Below are 16,950 nucleotides of genomic sequence, written 5' to 3'. Positions count from 1 at the left end.
GATTTAGTAATCTCCCAGATTTGTGCTCTTTAGAGGCGCCGTTATTTCCTTCATCATTGCAGTCTCGGTTATTAGACCTCATATCTGATGGTGGTCTTGCTTTTAAAGGGTTAAGTGCTTTCCTAGACTGGTCAAGATGGTGAATCCGTCATTGACATGGAAATGTTTTTTTCGCAGCCAAACCTGAGGCAGAAATCTGAGAGGGACACCGAATTCATCCGAGAGACGAAGAAACAGAAGGACATGGAAAAAGAGGTGACGGGACCATGATGTGAAATAATCTGCTACTATAAAAAGGGGCGAATACACGAGAGGAAAACCTTTCAAGGGGGTGTCAAAGTTTTTCACGAAAATCTGCAGACTTGTGAATCCTAGGATGGCTCCCTGAGCAGATTCTCCGGTGCCGGCAGCACTAGACTTGTACGTCTCACTCATTTCACCTTTATTGAGCAAGGCTGCAAACGTCTAGTTGGAATGTGGCTGGGCGCAGGCATAACTGCTACTTGGTGCCATAAAACTGCTTGGTCTCACCGCTGTCACTAGTGAAAGTACTAGTGAATCCCTTATCCTTTAGCAAACCCCCATAAAGGAGTGGAGGTGTGACATCACACGTCAGCAGACCCCGCCCGCTTTTACTGCAGTCGTAAAACAAGCTAGCTGTACAAATGTCAGCCACTGCTCCCCCTAGTGTTTAACAGTGAAAAATGTCAAAACTTTCTTTAAACTACTTTTCATATTTTACTCCATTAAAAACCAAATTAATTTTATAACACTCTATAATATATATTATAATGTATCTTCAACCCTCCCCCACCTTTAGATCCGTGCTCTCTTAAAGGAACGTGCTGAACAGGATAAGAGACTTCAACTTTTGGAGGAAGAACTAAAAAAGACAGAGCTTAAACTAGTCAGCGCTTTGCGAGAGAAAACTTCCCTAGCTGCAAGCATCGCATCCTTGGAAAGGCAAATTGCTGACTTGAACAAAGCAAATGACCTGTTAAAAACCAAGGTGAAGGAATAAAGATACCTAAAGGCCATGTGCACAGTTTTTTATGCAAATATTCAGCTGCGTGTCACAATACCAGCAAAGTCTGAGATTTCAGAAATCTCATGCACACTGTGATGGATCTCACAGGGGAAGGGATCGTCAACTTCGGGGGAGGGGAGAGAAGGACCTAGCAGGGATCGGCTCTCTGGCGCCACCACTTGCTTCAAATAGTCGCCGGAAAGGCTTCCCTTATGGGTACGAGTTAGTAAGGCGCTCCCAGTGAGGGATATATATCACCAGTCCTGGCTGCCACCAGTTCCTCATTTGACACGAGCCCCATCCTACAGCAGGCTTATATCAGGTCAGAAACCAACCCTGGGATAGCGTATAATATAACCAACCGAGCATGGGGATTCATGAATCCAGATAAAAGAGCAGCCCAAGATTAATTTTATATTTAATCGCCGAAAAGGCGCACTAGAAATAAATGGGTATATTTTTACAAGAACAATATACAGGTAAACAGTCAGGAGTGCAGTACAAAGATGGGTTATAGATAGGTTGCAATTACTGTGTTATGTAGCACATGACCACAGGGAGGTGCTGATGGATCACAGGTCCAAATCTTAGATACATGCTTTCTGGGCTGCGTCAGCAAACGTATCCTCCTGCCCGTAGGGAAAACTCAGTCCAAAATGAGGAGCTGCCTTATATCTCCTAGGCTGTTCCCTCACACACCTGCTCCCACCCCTGGGTGGTGCAGCTGCTCCTCCCATCTCTGAGAATATGATTCTGTCCAGAACCGTGGATGGACCATAACTTTCCGCCTGACTCTCTGAATGAGTCGGTGGCGCTGTCACGGGGTTCCACTGGATTTTGTCTGTGCAGAGATACTAAATATGCCTTACCGTATGTAATTCCTGGGAGCTATGCTTCATAACTCCATAAGGCAGGGTTTGGGAGGTGGCAAATATGGGCATGTGGGGAAAGGCACGCCGATTCGGGTTACAAGCTCGGCTAGTCTCGGGGATATTGCATTCTGTTATTATAGGTCATTTTCCAGATTCAATACCTCAGAGCCTGCTGTGACTTGTTGTGCCATGGTATCTTCATGTGCTTGGTCAAAGGGAGCCAGCTGGCTGCAGAGGATTTAACACCATTGTGTTGAGAGATTCACAGGGTCTGTTCCTGGTTTTTAATTAAAGATCATGTCTTAATCAATGAGCCTGTGAATAACGTGTGATATTCTCCCACTTCTAGTTTTCTGATGACAGCTCAAAGCGAAAAATTACCAGTCTGTGTGCGGAACTAATGGAAGCAAAAAGTAAAGTGGATGCAAAAGACAAGGTTTGTGTTTGTACGTTGCCTCCTTCCCTGGTTCAGACCTGAATACGTGACTTGTCCTAGTCGCATCGCACTCTGGTTCTGCTTGATATATAAAGTACTTAAGTTTAAAGGGATGTTCCCATCTCTAAGTGTCATATTGCAGGGTGCCGCGGCATCGTTGGCCAGGTACCTGCTTATTTTGGGAGCTTTAGGCCACGTTCCCATGATGATCTTTTGATGTTGCAGATTTTCTGCATCAATTACATAATATAGATTCGTGCAGAAAATCCTTTTTGAAAGAAAAAAAAAAAAAATGCACAACATAAGTCACCAAAAACTCATTGTGGGAACATTGGCCTAACTGCATGAAACTGCTGTGTAGCACTGACCTCTTAATTTTTAGGATTGTTGCTGATCCTAGAGGTCCCGCGTTTCAGGGATCATTATTAAATAGCATATTTTAGCATTAAAGGGGTTGTCCACTACCTGGACAACCCCTTGTTAAATACAATATTGTGCCATATATTCACCTCCTGCAACGGCACCGCTCCCCCAATGTCCCATGATCACGGGGTTGCAGCAGTTGGTTGATGTAATGTCATGTGATCAATGGGAGACCCATCCTGACATCACTGCCGGAGGCTGGGTATTTGGGATTTTATTTTCAATTTGGGAACATGGTAGTCACGGGGTTGTCCACTACTTTAAGACATCGCTTTCTGAGATCTATGATACAAAATATAGTTTAAAGGGAACCAATCACCTTGGGGGGAGCGGGGAAGCGCTATATACCTGCAGATGTAGGGTTAGTCTGTAGGTAAATTGCATCAGATGCTGCCTGGGAGTTGGCTTCTGGGAGAAAATGAATTTTTCTTCCAGGAGCCGCCAACTTTGTCATACATGTGTGCCCAGGGCGATCAGTGAGCGTTGGCTGTAAGCGCGTTCTGGGGGAGGGTGGGGTGTGGTGTCGGGGGAGGGTTGGTTTCAGTGCAGTAAGTTTCAAGGCATGCTTTAAATGCCATTTGACCTGCAGGTAATCCATATATCTACAGGTAAATGGCATCTCTGGATGTGATGGCTTTTCTTTATATAGGGAGCCGGTCATCTGGTTTCTCTTCTAAATCCCCGTGTTCTACTTGGGCATCTCTTCAAATGTATGCTTAATTAACCCTCCGTCAGGGGCAATATGTTTCATAACGAGTTTAGGGGCATTGCGCCTGTCCGGCACAGGCTAGAAAATTGGCTATATTTTCCTTTTTTAAAAATTTCAATGCTCTAAAAGTGATCAGTTACCTTAATAGAAATTTAATAAATGAGAATACACATAATCAGGTGGAAAAAAAAAATGTTTAATAACCAGAAAAGTAATATGTTTCTATGTCTTGAGCATCCTCCTCACTCTCTCCATCTTCATCTGTATCAGACACATCTGGACATTCTTCCACATCATCTTCTGAAGCAATGTCACTTTCTTCCCCTAAATCTTCTAGCTGTAAGGGGTCTGTCTCATCATCAATCAGTATATTTTGCACTTGCTCAACATGAAGGGCATTGGACAAGTCAAATATTCTCCTTGCCATTTCTGAAGAAAAGCTGAAGCAAGAGAGAGAATATGTGTTATGGCGCAATGTGCCTGAGAAGCACACTCTTATTTCTAACAAAACCTTCTATGACAAAATCCACAAATTTAGCACTACCTATTCATAAAACAAGCTAAAAAAACAATTGGGATGAATAAAAACAGCAAATTCTAACCGTCAAATGTGTGACGCGTTCAGGGGCGATGAGCCGGAGAAGCCAAAACACTGATATCTGATCTCTGATCTCCTGCAGCTCTGCAGCACAAGAGGCTTCTCAGGGTTCACACAGCCTTTAAAGTTAGGAAGGTACTGGGAGGAGGGTGTTTCCCAGACAAACCACTGAAAATAGAGAAATGAAACTAAGTGAGCTGCGCCTGTCAGATCAGTTGCCCCTGATGGAGGGTTAAAGGGAATGTGTCAGCAGGTTTTTGAGATGTAAACAGAGCAGCATGAGGGGACTATGACAAGTCACTTACTAAACTGCAGGCTGCTGTGTCAATAACCTGTTTTCTCAGCAGGAAATTAGAGGACTGGTCCACCTATGTCATATAGTTCTGCTCTGTGTATCCCCTCCCCCATCACTGATTGGCATGACGGCATGCAGCTCCATAAGTGATGCATCAGGGTCTTGGCCCCTAAGGCTACTTTCACACTAGCGTTAACTGCAATGCGTCGTTTTGCCGAAAATACGCATCCAGCAAAAGTTCTTGCTGGATACGTTTTTTCGTCATAGACTAACATTTGCGACGCATTGCCAAACATCGCGTCCGTTTTGCGACGCTTGGGCGTGTGTTAGCGGACCGTCGGGAGAAAAACCTTACATGTAACGTTTTTTGCTCGCGACGGTCCGCTTTTTCTGACCGCGCATGCGCGGCCGGAACTCCGCCCCCACCTCCCCGCACTTCCCCGCACCTCACAATGGGGCAGCGGATGCGTTGGAAAAATACATCCGTTGCCCCCGTTGTGCGGCGGAGACCACGCTAGCGTCGGGAACGTCGGCCCGACGCACAGCGACGGGCCTTTCCCGACGCTAGTGTGAAAGTAGCCTAAATCACGCTGCTCTCAGATTACATCGCAGAATCCTGGTGACAGATTCCCTCAATCACTGCAGCAAAGTATACCTGTGATCCACATCACTAAAGGGGCAGCATTATCTGTTACGAGAGTCTGAGGACCGTCCCGGCCCACCCATCAAGCCCAGAAAATCCACTGACTTAAAGTTTTTTTTTTTTTATGTTTTAAGGAAATTATTGGTCTTCAGGCAAATTTAGAAGGCCAAATCCGGATGCTGCAGGCAAGCTTGGCGGAGTCCAAGGCTGATGTGGAGTCTCTGAAGGGAAAGCATGCACTTCTAGGTACGTGTGAGTTGGTGCATCTGTATAGGGGGGTGCCACTGACGGCCTGTCCCTGTTGTACAGCTCTCCATGTCTGTAGGGCAGCAGTACCCGCGTCACTAATGTGTACAGTCACCTTCTGCTGGGTGCCTCAATGCCCGCTGCTTATCTTCCCTGTCACTTACCTGGAGGACGCCGTACACACTACTTGTGTTTAATGTACGGCGGCCTTTACATTCCAGCCGGTGACTCCTACATACAGTGCAATGTGTCATTAATGGCAAACGTCCTTTCTTGTTTTTTTTCTCTGCACTCCAGATGAGGGGCAACAAGAAGCCGCCATGCACACGAAATTCTTGGAGAAGGAGCTTGACCAAGCACAAGGTAACATCACTGTTGTGGTCATAAAGACATTTTATACAAACTGTTAGTCAAGCCGCCTATTGTCGTTCTTAGATCCACAAGTCATTGTGCAGCTGCTATTTAAAATGGTGTCTATCTGACCCCAAGGTGTTAAATGGTATGTCACCAGGTTTTATCACCTAATACCATAGTGGTCCCTATTCCAGCGATGTGTTGCTTACTGTAGTTTTGCTAAAATCATGTATATTAGCAGATAATCATTAGTGGACTAGTAAACCTACTGCCAGGTAGCCACGCATATTCATGATCTGTGTATAACCCCGCCCCCACCACGGATTGGCTGCTTTCTGCTCATGTACGGGGTATATTATCAGAAAGCAGCCAATCAGTAGGCTGGGCGGAGTTATACAGAGCTCAGCATTCAGAGAACTGCTGGATCTGCAGCTGAAAAATAATTTTATCAGAATGACAAGCAGCAGCCATTCAAGAGATATATTGCTGGAGCTGGGCTCTCTGCCCCTTCATTATGATGCACTCAGATGGGGTAGAAAAAACTGACAGATTCCTTTTAAGTCATGGCCTATATTAAAAATGCCATGTGCAGCCTCTTTTTTTTTTTTTTTTTTTTTTTTTTTTTTTTCCCCCCGTGTATGACTGATCACCATGCTGAATTTTTACTAAAATGGTGGTTGAAGTTTCAGGCTATTATTGCTGTATCTGCTGCCATATGTCTTGTGTGTATACTGTGTCTTCTGTGATGGAGGCTCATTAATGACGTTCTTGGTGACCTCACTATTGTGTGGGCTCAGGAGCAGAGCCTGCGCCATTATCACGGGAAGTGGCAGTGTTATACAGCCTGCACACAATACAGCTGAGCTAGCACCAGTCCAACCTCATACTCTGCTGCCAAGAGTGCAGATCCTCAACAAAATGTCCTCAAAACGGAAGAATAGTGCTTACGGGAAAGAGGGAACAGTGGGGATTAATAGTAGTATAATTAATATTAGTATATTAAAAAGCAAACTGATTCTTCCTTTAGATACATCTAGGATTAAAATCCATGTTTGTTTCTGACCACCCCTGTAAGACTGTTCCCATGAATATTCACGTTTTGCGATTGAAGTTTTACCGTAAATTGTGTTGGTGTCACGCTTTGCATAAAGTTGCCTTGTTTGATACTTGGACAAACCTTTGATAGCCTTTGCAAGGCAGCAGCGTTCTCGCCAGTGAATTTGGTGAGTGACCCAGGAAAGTGATTCCCCCCCCCCCCCCCGAGGTTTTGTTTTCTATGTATAAATGTGTGGTCAGTACAGTGGATGGGCACATGAATTATTCCTTCCAAAGACCATATTAGGGACCAGGGGGTCACTCATTATGGTTGGAAGAAAGGCGATTCCGGCATCTAAATAGGAAAGGGTTCTTTCCGGTTAGAGCATTTAGACTACAGGAGGTAGTAATAGCCTACACTATAACTTCTTTTAACGAAAAAAAAGAAAAGCTGATTTCCTCAGTACACATAACATTGTGGGTTATAGTTAAATTAGTGATGAAATGTACAATTGGTGGAGAAGGGTTGAACTTGATGATGGACCGAGGTCTCTTTCCAACCTACATAATCTAGGCCTGGCGCCTGATATTAAAGGGCAGCTGAGCTTCTCCATAGTTGTCTGGGAGTCGCAGAAACCTCTCGGGTATGTTGGTCACTGCCAGACGATGACCACATATAGCCCTGTGTCGCTGGGAGTCCTATCCAGTGGCCATGTGGTCTAGGAAGGACACTGGCCGTGTCACCATCACTGTGTCTTCTGTTTGCTAGAGAAGGGCTCCTTATCTCTTGCTGGAAATATTATGGACTTTTTGTGTAATTAACCTTCTTGTGTGAACAAGACACTTTTGTGCTGAGTGGGTGCATGCCTACAATATTCACATCACATACACTGTACGCTGTGCCCGGAGGTATAAAATACATTCTCTCTACACTGTTTATCTTGCTCCAATACCCGTGCACGGAGCGTGGCTGTGCCCACCTGAGTGTGCATATCGCAGACTTGTGCAGAGCTGAGGCTGTCCGTTCCTTCAGGACACCTTGAGTAAGATATGGCTTTGGGAGTTTTGCCGCCTTGATTTTTGCTCCCCCCCCCCCAACATGAGTGGTTGTTGTGGTTCTACTGAAGAGCCCAGCTTGATCAGGTGGAGGCAGCGGTGCACTGGGTGAAATCTACCGTGCACACTTGACCAGAGACATTCTGGTGGTTGTACTACTGAGGTTCTCCAGCAGAGTATACGAGATGTCACTTGGGGAGAAATGGCTTATGTGGGTTTTTTTTTTTTTCTGTTTTTTTTTTTTTTTTTTTTCCCCCCCAGCATACCAGGTTCTCCCTTCCTCACAAAGAGCTAGAAAAGATTAAAAGAAAATAATCTGCCAATGATCTTCAAAGATGTGTATAGGTATTCTTGGTAGTTCAGGGATGGTTAGGCCGACTATAGGCAAACATGTGGCTACACCAATGGCATGACCACTTGCACACGTAGACCCGTTGAAGTGAATGGGTCTATGCACGTCAGTGTGTTTCCACAGACCATGTATCCATGGGCAAAACAAGCCGTGCAGCATGGGCTGCAAAACATGCCGTGCACCGACACACGGATGACATCATGACACGTGACAGTGCCTGGGAATCTGCGGTACAGTTCACGCTGGTGCCGCAGACTGCTCACATCATTGTCCCCTGCTCTACCGGCGATCAGTGCAAGCTTGGGACGATGACGAGACTTGTATTAAAGTGTAAAATTAAGAATAAAATAAAAAAACTATATTCTCTCCTAATCCCCATAAACAATCTAAAAAAAAAACCATGTCCCTCACCTGTCTGAAGTTGACAATTTCCTGTGATCACAGGTGTCAGGTGATGGCACTACTAATGCCATCAGCATACGCCTGCAGCCGCTAATAACAGCGAGAGCAGGCATCGGCTGATAGAAATGTTCATCAGCTGGCGACTGCGCTATAAATTAAAATTGTTTTTTTTTTTTTTTTAATAGATCAATAATAAAATTACAAGGGTTCCCCTGTATTTTTGATAACCAGCCAGGCAAAACTGACAGCTGCGGCTGCAACCATCAGCTATCCGCTTTAGTAAGGCTGCCTATCAAGAATAGAGGGGTTTATTTAAATTTAAAAAATAAAATAAAAAATTGTGGGGTCCTTTCCCTTCCCCCCCACACACACACACACACGCGCGCGCACACACACGCACACTTTTGACAACCAGCTAAGCTAAAGCAGACAGCTGGGGGCTTGTATTCCCAGGCTGGTAAGAGTCCATGGATATGGGCTCCCCCAGAATAAAATGGGAGCCCTCATCACCCCAAAAAAACCTAATCTATTAGACAATTCTGACACTTTGCCAGTTAGTGGTGGCAAGTGGGGTTCATATTTGTGGGTTAATGTCACATTTTGTATTGTCCCGTGACATGAAGCCCACGGGTTGGTAATGAAGAGGAGTCTAAGACACCTATCCATTATTAATCCTATAGTTATATTGTAATTAAACACAGCCAGAATTAAGTCCTTTATTTGAAATAAAGAAAGTGTTTGCTTTTTTCCATGTTATACTCTCCTAATGCCCATTCAATTGAAGCAATAGTATCCTATAAAAAACATCCCTAATTTCTACATTGGTCTGTCCCATGGTGTAGTCAATATATACAATAAATCGCTTTCAACATGGACGGTGCCAAGATGTGACCATCCAGGCTTCTGCGAGGCCATCCTCGGTGACCGGCGTTGACTTTGAGGTTATAGCAGATCACGAGGCTGCATTCCCAGTTGGGCCCCTGATCTGCGGTGACCTCAATGAGCTCTGCAAACTGTACCGGCTCCTCTCAGGCGCTGGTACGTGTGATGCCACGGTTGCCACAAGTATGAAACACATGGACACAATCTCTGGTACTGTTTTATCCAGTACCAGAAATATCCGGATGTGTGAAAGAGCCCTTATGAGGGTTTTTGTCCCAGAATATGCAATAATGAGTAACTCTAGGATGTGTGGTTGTGTTTCTTAAACATGACAAGGCCAAATCCTAGGATTCTGACCAGTCTCACTTTGGGATCCGTTGAAGCGAGTTATCACAAAGAAACAAATGAGCAACAAAACTTGTCCCCCAACTTCTGCTGAATGTAGACATGCCTTACATATGGCTGTACAGTACTACTTAGCCCCACGGTGAGACTCGGGAGGGACTGAGCGCTATTTGCCTCCTGGAACACGGATTTTCTTAGAATAGTTTGTGCACTCCATATACAGAGCCCCTATGTGTTAGAGAAGCAGAGTGACCCTGTTTTGGGAATTTATCTGCAGGTGTAGTGACTATTTTGACTCCATGTGTGCTTTCCAGAAACAAGCAGCGGTGGATGTTGCTGAGTGAAAAATGCCAATCTGGCATTGTAGTGACCAGTAGGTTGTAGTGCCCCGGTCATGCTTCTGGAGACACGCACCGATAAATTAGGCTGGCTGTCATGGCTATAGAAATGCCAAACATGTGGGCGCTATATGTGTTTTTAGACACTCTGGGGCTCAGAAGGGAGAATTTCTTTTGGAGGGCAAGAAGCCATTTTTCTTTTGCAGAGCGTTTATGTACTAACAAGAGCATGAAAGATCCCTAAATTTCCGTTAACAGATGATGGTCCTGAGAGGGAACGTCTTGTATGGTGTGGTGGTTGGGGTTGTTTTTTTGTTTTTGTTTTTTTTTGTCCCTCTCTGGGACTTTCACTTTTAGCACTCCGATCACTTACATTATAATGGACAGTGCTGCCCTGATACAAACTCATTAGATCTCGTGCAGAGCATGGTCTAAGGGGCTTGCCGTAGCCTGGTGACCTGTATGTTGTCATGATGACATTGGGTCACCATCAGGGCTGTAGCGTCGGTAATCCAAACCTCCGACTCAAGTTCATGACTCCGACTCCACAGCCCTGGTCACCATGGCAACAATCAAGCCTATGCTGAGGGGAGAGGGAGCCCCCTCCCTGCTTTCTAAGTGCTGTTATCGATAGCAGTATTTAGGGGGTTAAACTGCCAGGAGCGATGCAGGCACTGCAGCTGACTGAGCTGGGTGTCAGATATAATGTTAGTAGTACACCCAGTGGCGATCGCGCCCAGCTCCTGTGTCCGCGTAATTGCCATGACATACCCCATATACACACGTGAACCGAATCTGGTGAGATATCTTGTGCCGTGCAGAGGTCATGGTTCTCAGTGGTGCTTTAACATGTAAGCAGACCTCGTGCTGCCGAGAACCACGGCGGCCTATTCACTGTGATCAGTCTAATACTAATCGCTCTGCGTATCGTTTACTTTGGTCTGTGTAAATCGGCTATTAAACGGCCACCGAATTGGTAAGTTTAGCAGTCCTTCAGTGCCATCAGCCGATCCATGTTTAATGGACCCGAAGTGTTTTGTTCAGTGCTATTCTGTAAGGCTGAGGTTACATTCCTTCTTTTTCAGTCTTAATTCAAGAATTGAAAGGAGAAAATAAGAATCTTGAGGCATACCTATCACATGCCCATGAGAAGATGCAGGTAATATTTTTTTCTTTTTTAAGCGGGTTTTCTTCTTGGCGTTCTGCATGCTGTTTCTGCTATAAATACAAACAGCCGGTACGCTTCCTCCGTTTACAGCAGTGATGTCACGTCGACAACGCTGCAGCCAATCAGTGGCTCTGATGATCATCAGTCACTTAATCATTGAATTAAGTCTTGCTACTTCCTTTCCAGGATCTCGGACAGCAGATGAGCGCTCACGAACAAGAATATGAAGGCAAATTACAAGTCGCAACATCTCAAATATCTGAGCAGAGTCTGGTGAGTGCACAAGCTACATTTCCTTTGGAAGCTTGTCTTGAACTACATACGTATGGTATATACTCAAGTATAAGCCGAGACCCCTAATTTTGCCAAAAACTGGGAAAACTTAATGACTCAAGTATAAGCCTAGGGTGGGAAATGCAGCAGCTACTGGTAAATTTCAAAAATAAAAATAGATACCAATAAAAGTAAAATTGAGACATCAGTAGGTTAAGTGTTTTTGAATATCCATATTGAATCAGGAGCCCCGTATAATGCCCCATAAGATGCTCCATACAAAATACGCCCCATATAATGCTCCATAAAGTTTGATAGCCCCATAAGATGCTCCATATTAAAATATGCCCATATAATGCTGTACAAATGTTGATTATGGCCCCATAAGATGCTCCATACAGACATTTGCCCCATATAATGCACTAATGCTGATTATGGCCCCATAAGATGCTCCATAGACTATTATGTCCCATATGCTGTTTCTGCCATTAAAAAAAAAAAAAGACATACTCACCTCTCGTTGCTCAGGCGCCCGGCACTTGCTATAGTCACCTTTCTCCATTCCACTACCGGGCGCCGCTGTGTCTTCCCCGTCCTCCGCACTGACGCTCAGGCAGAGGGTGCGCACTAACCACGTCATCGCGCCCTCTGACCTGAGCGTCACAGCAGATGACACAGAAGACTGCGCCCGGCGGTGGAACGAGGAAAGGTGAATATCGCACAATGCTGCTCCCCCTCCCCATTATACTCACCTGCTCCCGGCGCAGTCCCTGGCAGCTTCCCTGATGGACTCTCTGGGCGTAGCAGCTCTTCCAGCTTTGTGCGGTCACTGGTACCGCTCATTACAGTAATGAATATGCGGCTCAACCCCTATGGGAGTGGAGTCGCGTCCATATTCATTACTGTAATGAGCGGTACCATGTGACCGCTCAAAGTTGGAAGAGCTGCTGAGCCCGGAGACCATCGGAGATGCAGGGACCTCGCCAGGAGCAGGTGAGTATGTTACAGTTGCTGCTCACACATCAGGGACCAGCCAGTGGTCAGAGCCGCACTTTTCCAGCTCTGTATAATGCTGCTACCCCAGAGGCTGGATGTGCACAAGCAGCTGATTGGTGGGACTTCAGTTTGCAGAATACTATAAAATTCAGAGAAAATGTTTAGAAACAAATACGTTGTATAATAATGAGAAATTACCCAAATAAGGCTACGTTCACATTTGCGGTCAGCGCCGCAGCGTCGGGCGGCGCCGCATGCGTCATGCGCCCCTATATTTAACATGGGGGCGCATGGACATGCGTTGTGCTGCGTTTTGCGCCGCATGGCCGCAAGCGTTGGACGCAAGAAACGCATCAAGTTGCATTTTTTTTGCGTCCAACTTTCGGCCCAAAACGACGCATAACGCAGCGTTTTAGCGTGCGTTTTGCCGCGTTTTTGTTTGCGTTGTGCGCTGCGGCGCCGACGCTGCGGCGCACAACGCAAATGTGAACGTAGCCTAAGAAGTATTGTACACTTACTGAAATGTATTTAATACTTCTTACAAAAGCCTTTGTTGGTGACGACAGCGTAATTAGTCGCAGGCATTGCACAGGTGTGATTTTTGGCCCATTCTTCCACACAAACACTCTTCAAATCAGAAGGTTCCGTGGACTCCATCTTTGAACTTTGTGCTTTAGTTCCTTCCATAAATTTTCTGTTTGATTCAGGACAAGTGATTGGTCTGGCCATTTATTCTTTCTCTGAAACCAATTGAGTTTCCTTGGCTGTGTGTTTGGATCATGGTCTTGCTGAAATGTCCAGCCTCGTTTCATCTTCATCCTGGTAGATGACTGCAGACTTTTATTAAGTCTTTGTCCTTTAATCCTTCCTTCAATTATATGAAGCTTGCCAGTGCTGTATGCTGGGAAAAAAAGCCCCACATCATGATGTTCCCACCTCCAATCTTCACTGTTTTTAACATGGAGCATTGTATTGCATCCAAAGAGTTCAGTCTGGTCAGATGAGACCAAAATTGTTGTTGAGCAAACTCTAAACCAGGGCTGTGGAGTCGGTAAGCCAAACCTGACTCCTCAATTTCTGCTACAGACTTCGACTCAACCAAAATGGACTCCGACTCCAGAGCCCTGCTGTAAACGTACTTGAACATGCTTTTTGTTCAGCGATGGAGTCTTGCGTAGTGAGCGTGCATACGGGCAATGGAGGTTGAGCGTGTTGCATTTGAAACAATTGTACCTGCTGATTCCAGGTCTTACTGTAGATCTCCACGTGGTTCTTGCCTCTTGGACAACTCTTCTGATTCTTTTCATTCCGCTGTCTGAAATCTTGCAGAGAGCACCTGGTGGTGGCCGGTTTATGGTGATATTATGTTCTTTCCACTTCTGTATTATGGTCACTGAAACTTCAGTAGTTTAGAACTCCATCTGTCCCACCCCATCAGCATGTTTTGGAACAATAAGGTTGCAAAGCTCTTGTGACGGCTCACTGCTTTTACCCATCATGATATGTTTGTGTGGCAGGATTGATTTCTGATTACTGATTGATTTCAGCTAGTGTCATTACTTTCTGAACCTTTCATGTGGTCAATACATATATTTTTTTTTTTACTGTGTCATATTTCATTATTACACACTTATGGATCTCTTTGGTTTTGAGTTATTTGCCTTTGTGGATTGGAGGGGTTGGTACTGACATCTGGTGGTGATTTCGAGGCAATATCACCTTTAGAAAATTAGTGATGGGTTCAATTCTCATTTCACCGTTTGTGTTTACACAAGTTGGGGACATGATTTTCTGGCAGTTACAGGTTCTCCTCTTCAGCCATTTTGCAGACAGGAGAGCAGTGCAGTCTTTGTAGAGCAGTACGTGATCCAAGATCTGTCAGCAGACACCATTCTATGGCCAAGGGGGCTGTGCAGTCTGACTAAATCTGCACTGATTGGTAGAAAGGAGACAAATCTGTAATATTGTATATCAGTAACATGTCTCCTAACACATCTGTAGAAATGGTGGCTAACTCCTTTAGATATGCATGGCCCTTAGCGGATCCGTTTTGGGTTGATGTTTCAAGATGTCCATCCCCCATCAATGTGAAATACTTCTAATTAGAGTTGAGCAAATTTGTAGGACGCTGATTTAATTTCCATGTTTTTCCTCTGGCAGCTGGACTAGCGCATGTGTCCTACCACCTGCTGGCATCCTGGGCACCTCTCCCATGGAGGATGTCACCAGTAGTGGGCGCTTTACAGGGCTCTGGCTGACATAGGCTACTAAATCTGGGTCCTACTATATTCTAAACCAAACATCTTCAACTCTTTCAGGCCCTCGCCAGACTTGAAGACATTGAACATAAACTCCTGGAGGCTCAAACAAAGCTAGAAGAAGCCCTACAGAAAGTTACCCAGCTGGAAGTGCAGCTGTAAGTTGTGTGTCCACCTCCCCGTGTAGGGGATAAATCTGTATATAAAAATGCTGAGCAGGTATATATGTGCAAAGCCTTGGAAATAATAGAGCCTGTAACATTAGTAGACTTGTGCAATGTAATCTGCCAGTGATGCCACATCTCTAGTCGATGCAACTTTTTAAGATGTGGAGGGAATGGCTCTACTGTCCCATCCACTGCTTCAGTTCCTGTCCTAGCTACCCTGCTAAACGTTCTGTCCCCCTCCACTCCATCCTAACCTCCCGTTTCAGAGTTTCAGTATTTTATTTTTTTTTTGTTGTCTTGCACTTGGTATGGGAGATATTTCTACTTGTTAATGGTCTTTTGTTTCCGTTCACATCAGTCATCTTTTATGTTCCCTCACCCAGTGCCAAAACGGAAGAGGAAAGGATGAAGTTGGTGCAGGAGAAAGCTGAGACTGAGAAGAAGCTCTCCGATGTGCTGGAGCAAATGAGGTTAAGATCAGAATAGCTGGGAGCAGGGACTGTCGCCTTCCATAGCCGCTGCATTGCTGGTCTATAGAACGGCCTTAATATTGCGTATAGCTCGTTACGTCAGTTTCTGCAGTCGGTATTAGACTATGGCTGCACCGTGGCCTGTGTTGTGACACCAGCTTGATTGTGACTGTTCTGGGGCATGTCTAAATTAGAACTGACTTTTTGTTAAATAAAAATGGCCTATTTTTTTTTTTTTTTTTTTGTCATGTTAGTTGTGGTCAACGTGCAACAGAAAGATGGAATTGGAAACCTTTAGAACTAAATCAGTGCATGGATTTAGGAAATAACTAGACTTGAACTCTCGACCAAACACTGCAATCTGTCGCGCTACATGTCGCCATATAGTCCTAGCATTAAAGAAACGAGTTACAAACTCTCCTGTTAAATTCCCTTTAATACCATCTACTACTATCAGCAGGCTTTATCTATTAATGGGAGAGTAGCATAATACATGGCCTGAATTCCAGGGATGTCACTTGTCAAGATGGGTGCTGTAGTTTTCAGTGCAGACAGTGTTTTATCTGCAGATTAACACTGCCGGACTACAGCTCACGGGAGCAGCGGTCCAGCTAATCATTGTAACTCCGCCCCCACTACTGATCAGCAGCAGTGTATGCGGGGAGCTGCCAGTCAAGGTTTGGGGGGGGGGGGGGGCCATACAGAGCAGAGGACTTGGCTCTGCTACAACATTAGACAAAACAAGTATTCTGTGAAAGCTACACCAGCCGCCTTTTAACCCCTTCACAACCTTTTGACATAAATTTGCATCAAAGGTCTTGTCCGTGTGTTTGCTATGGGCATGCCGAACCCACACTTTCCCAGCAAATGACTTATTTGATCAGTCATCATGTACCTTTAACCCCTTCATGACCCAGCCTATTTTGGCCTTAATGACCTTGCCATTTTTTGCAATTCTGACCAGTGTCCCTTTATGAGGTAATAACTCAGGAACGCTTCAACGGATCCTTGCGGTTCTGAGATTGTTTTTTCGTGACATATTGGGCTTCATGTTAGTGGTAAATTTAGGTCGATAATTTCTGAGTTTATTTGTGAAAAAAACGGAAATTAGGCGAAAATTTTGAAAATTTTGCAATTTTCACATTTTGAATTTTTATTCTGTTAAACCAGAGAGTTATGTGACACAAAATAGTTAATAAATAACATTTCCCACATGTCTACTTTACATCAGCACAATTTTGGAAAGAAATTTTTTTTTTTTGCTAGGAAGTTATAAGGGTTAAAATTTGACCAGTGATTTCTCATTTTTACAACAAAATTTACAAAACCATTTTTTTTAGGGACCACCTCACATTTGAAGTCAGTTTGAGGGTTCTATATGGCTGAAAATACCCAAAAGTGACACCATTCTAAAAACTGCACCCCTCAAGGTGCTCAAAACCACATTCAAGAAGTTTATTAACCCTTCAGGTGTTTCACAGCAGCAGAAGCAACAAGGAGGGGAAAAATTAACATTTAACTTTTTAGTCACAAAAATGATCTTTTCGCAACAATTTTTTTATTTTCCCAAGGGTAAAAGGAGAAACTGGACCACGAATGTTGTTG

The 16,950-nt window shown here is 44.6% G+C and overlaps 1 protein-coding gene across 1 annotated transcript in view; it reads left to right on the top strand.

Annotated features, from left to right (window-relative positions):
• The window catches only part of HMMR (hyaluronan mediated motility receptor), a 47,652-nt gene that overhangs the window by 7,391 nt on the left and 23,311 nt on the right, over positions 1-16,950 (top strand). The window contains exons 4-12 of the mRNA XM_077266101.1: positions 178-255; positions 821-1,009; positions 2,249-2,335; positions 5,138-5,249; positions 5,547-5,612; positions 11,099-11,172; positions 11,368-11,454; positions 14,769-14,866; positions 15,259-15,345. Of these exons, the coding sequence (XP_077122216.1) occupies positions 178-255; positions 821-1,009; positions 2,249-2,335; positions 5,138-5,249; positions 5,547-5,612; positions 11,099-11,172; positions 11,368-11,454; positions 14,769-14,866; positions 15,259-15,345 (878 nt within the window). The remainder of the gene's footprint in view (positions 1-177; positions 256-820; positions 1,010-2,248; positions 2,336-5,137; positions 5,250-5,546; positions 5,613-11,098; positions 11,173-11,367; positions 11,455-14,768; positions 14,867-15,258; positions 15,346-16,950) is intronic.

Source organism: Ranitomeya variabilis, chromosome 5 (genome assembly GCF_051348905.1).
Source record: "Ranitomeya variabilis isolate aRanVar5 chromosome 5, aRanVar5.hap1, whole genome shotgun sequence".
NCBI lineage: Eukaryota > Metazoa > Chordata > Amphibia > Anura > Dendrobatidae > Ranitomeya > Ranitomeya variabilis.
Note: the sequence above shows the minus strand (reverse complement) of the source record. Positions and strands in the feature narration are given on the sequence as shown.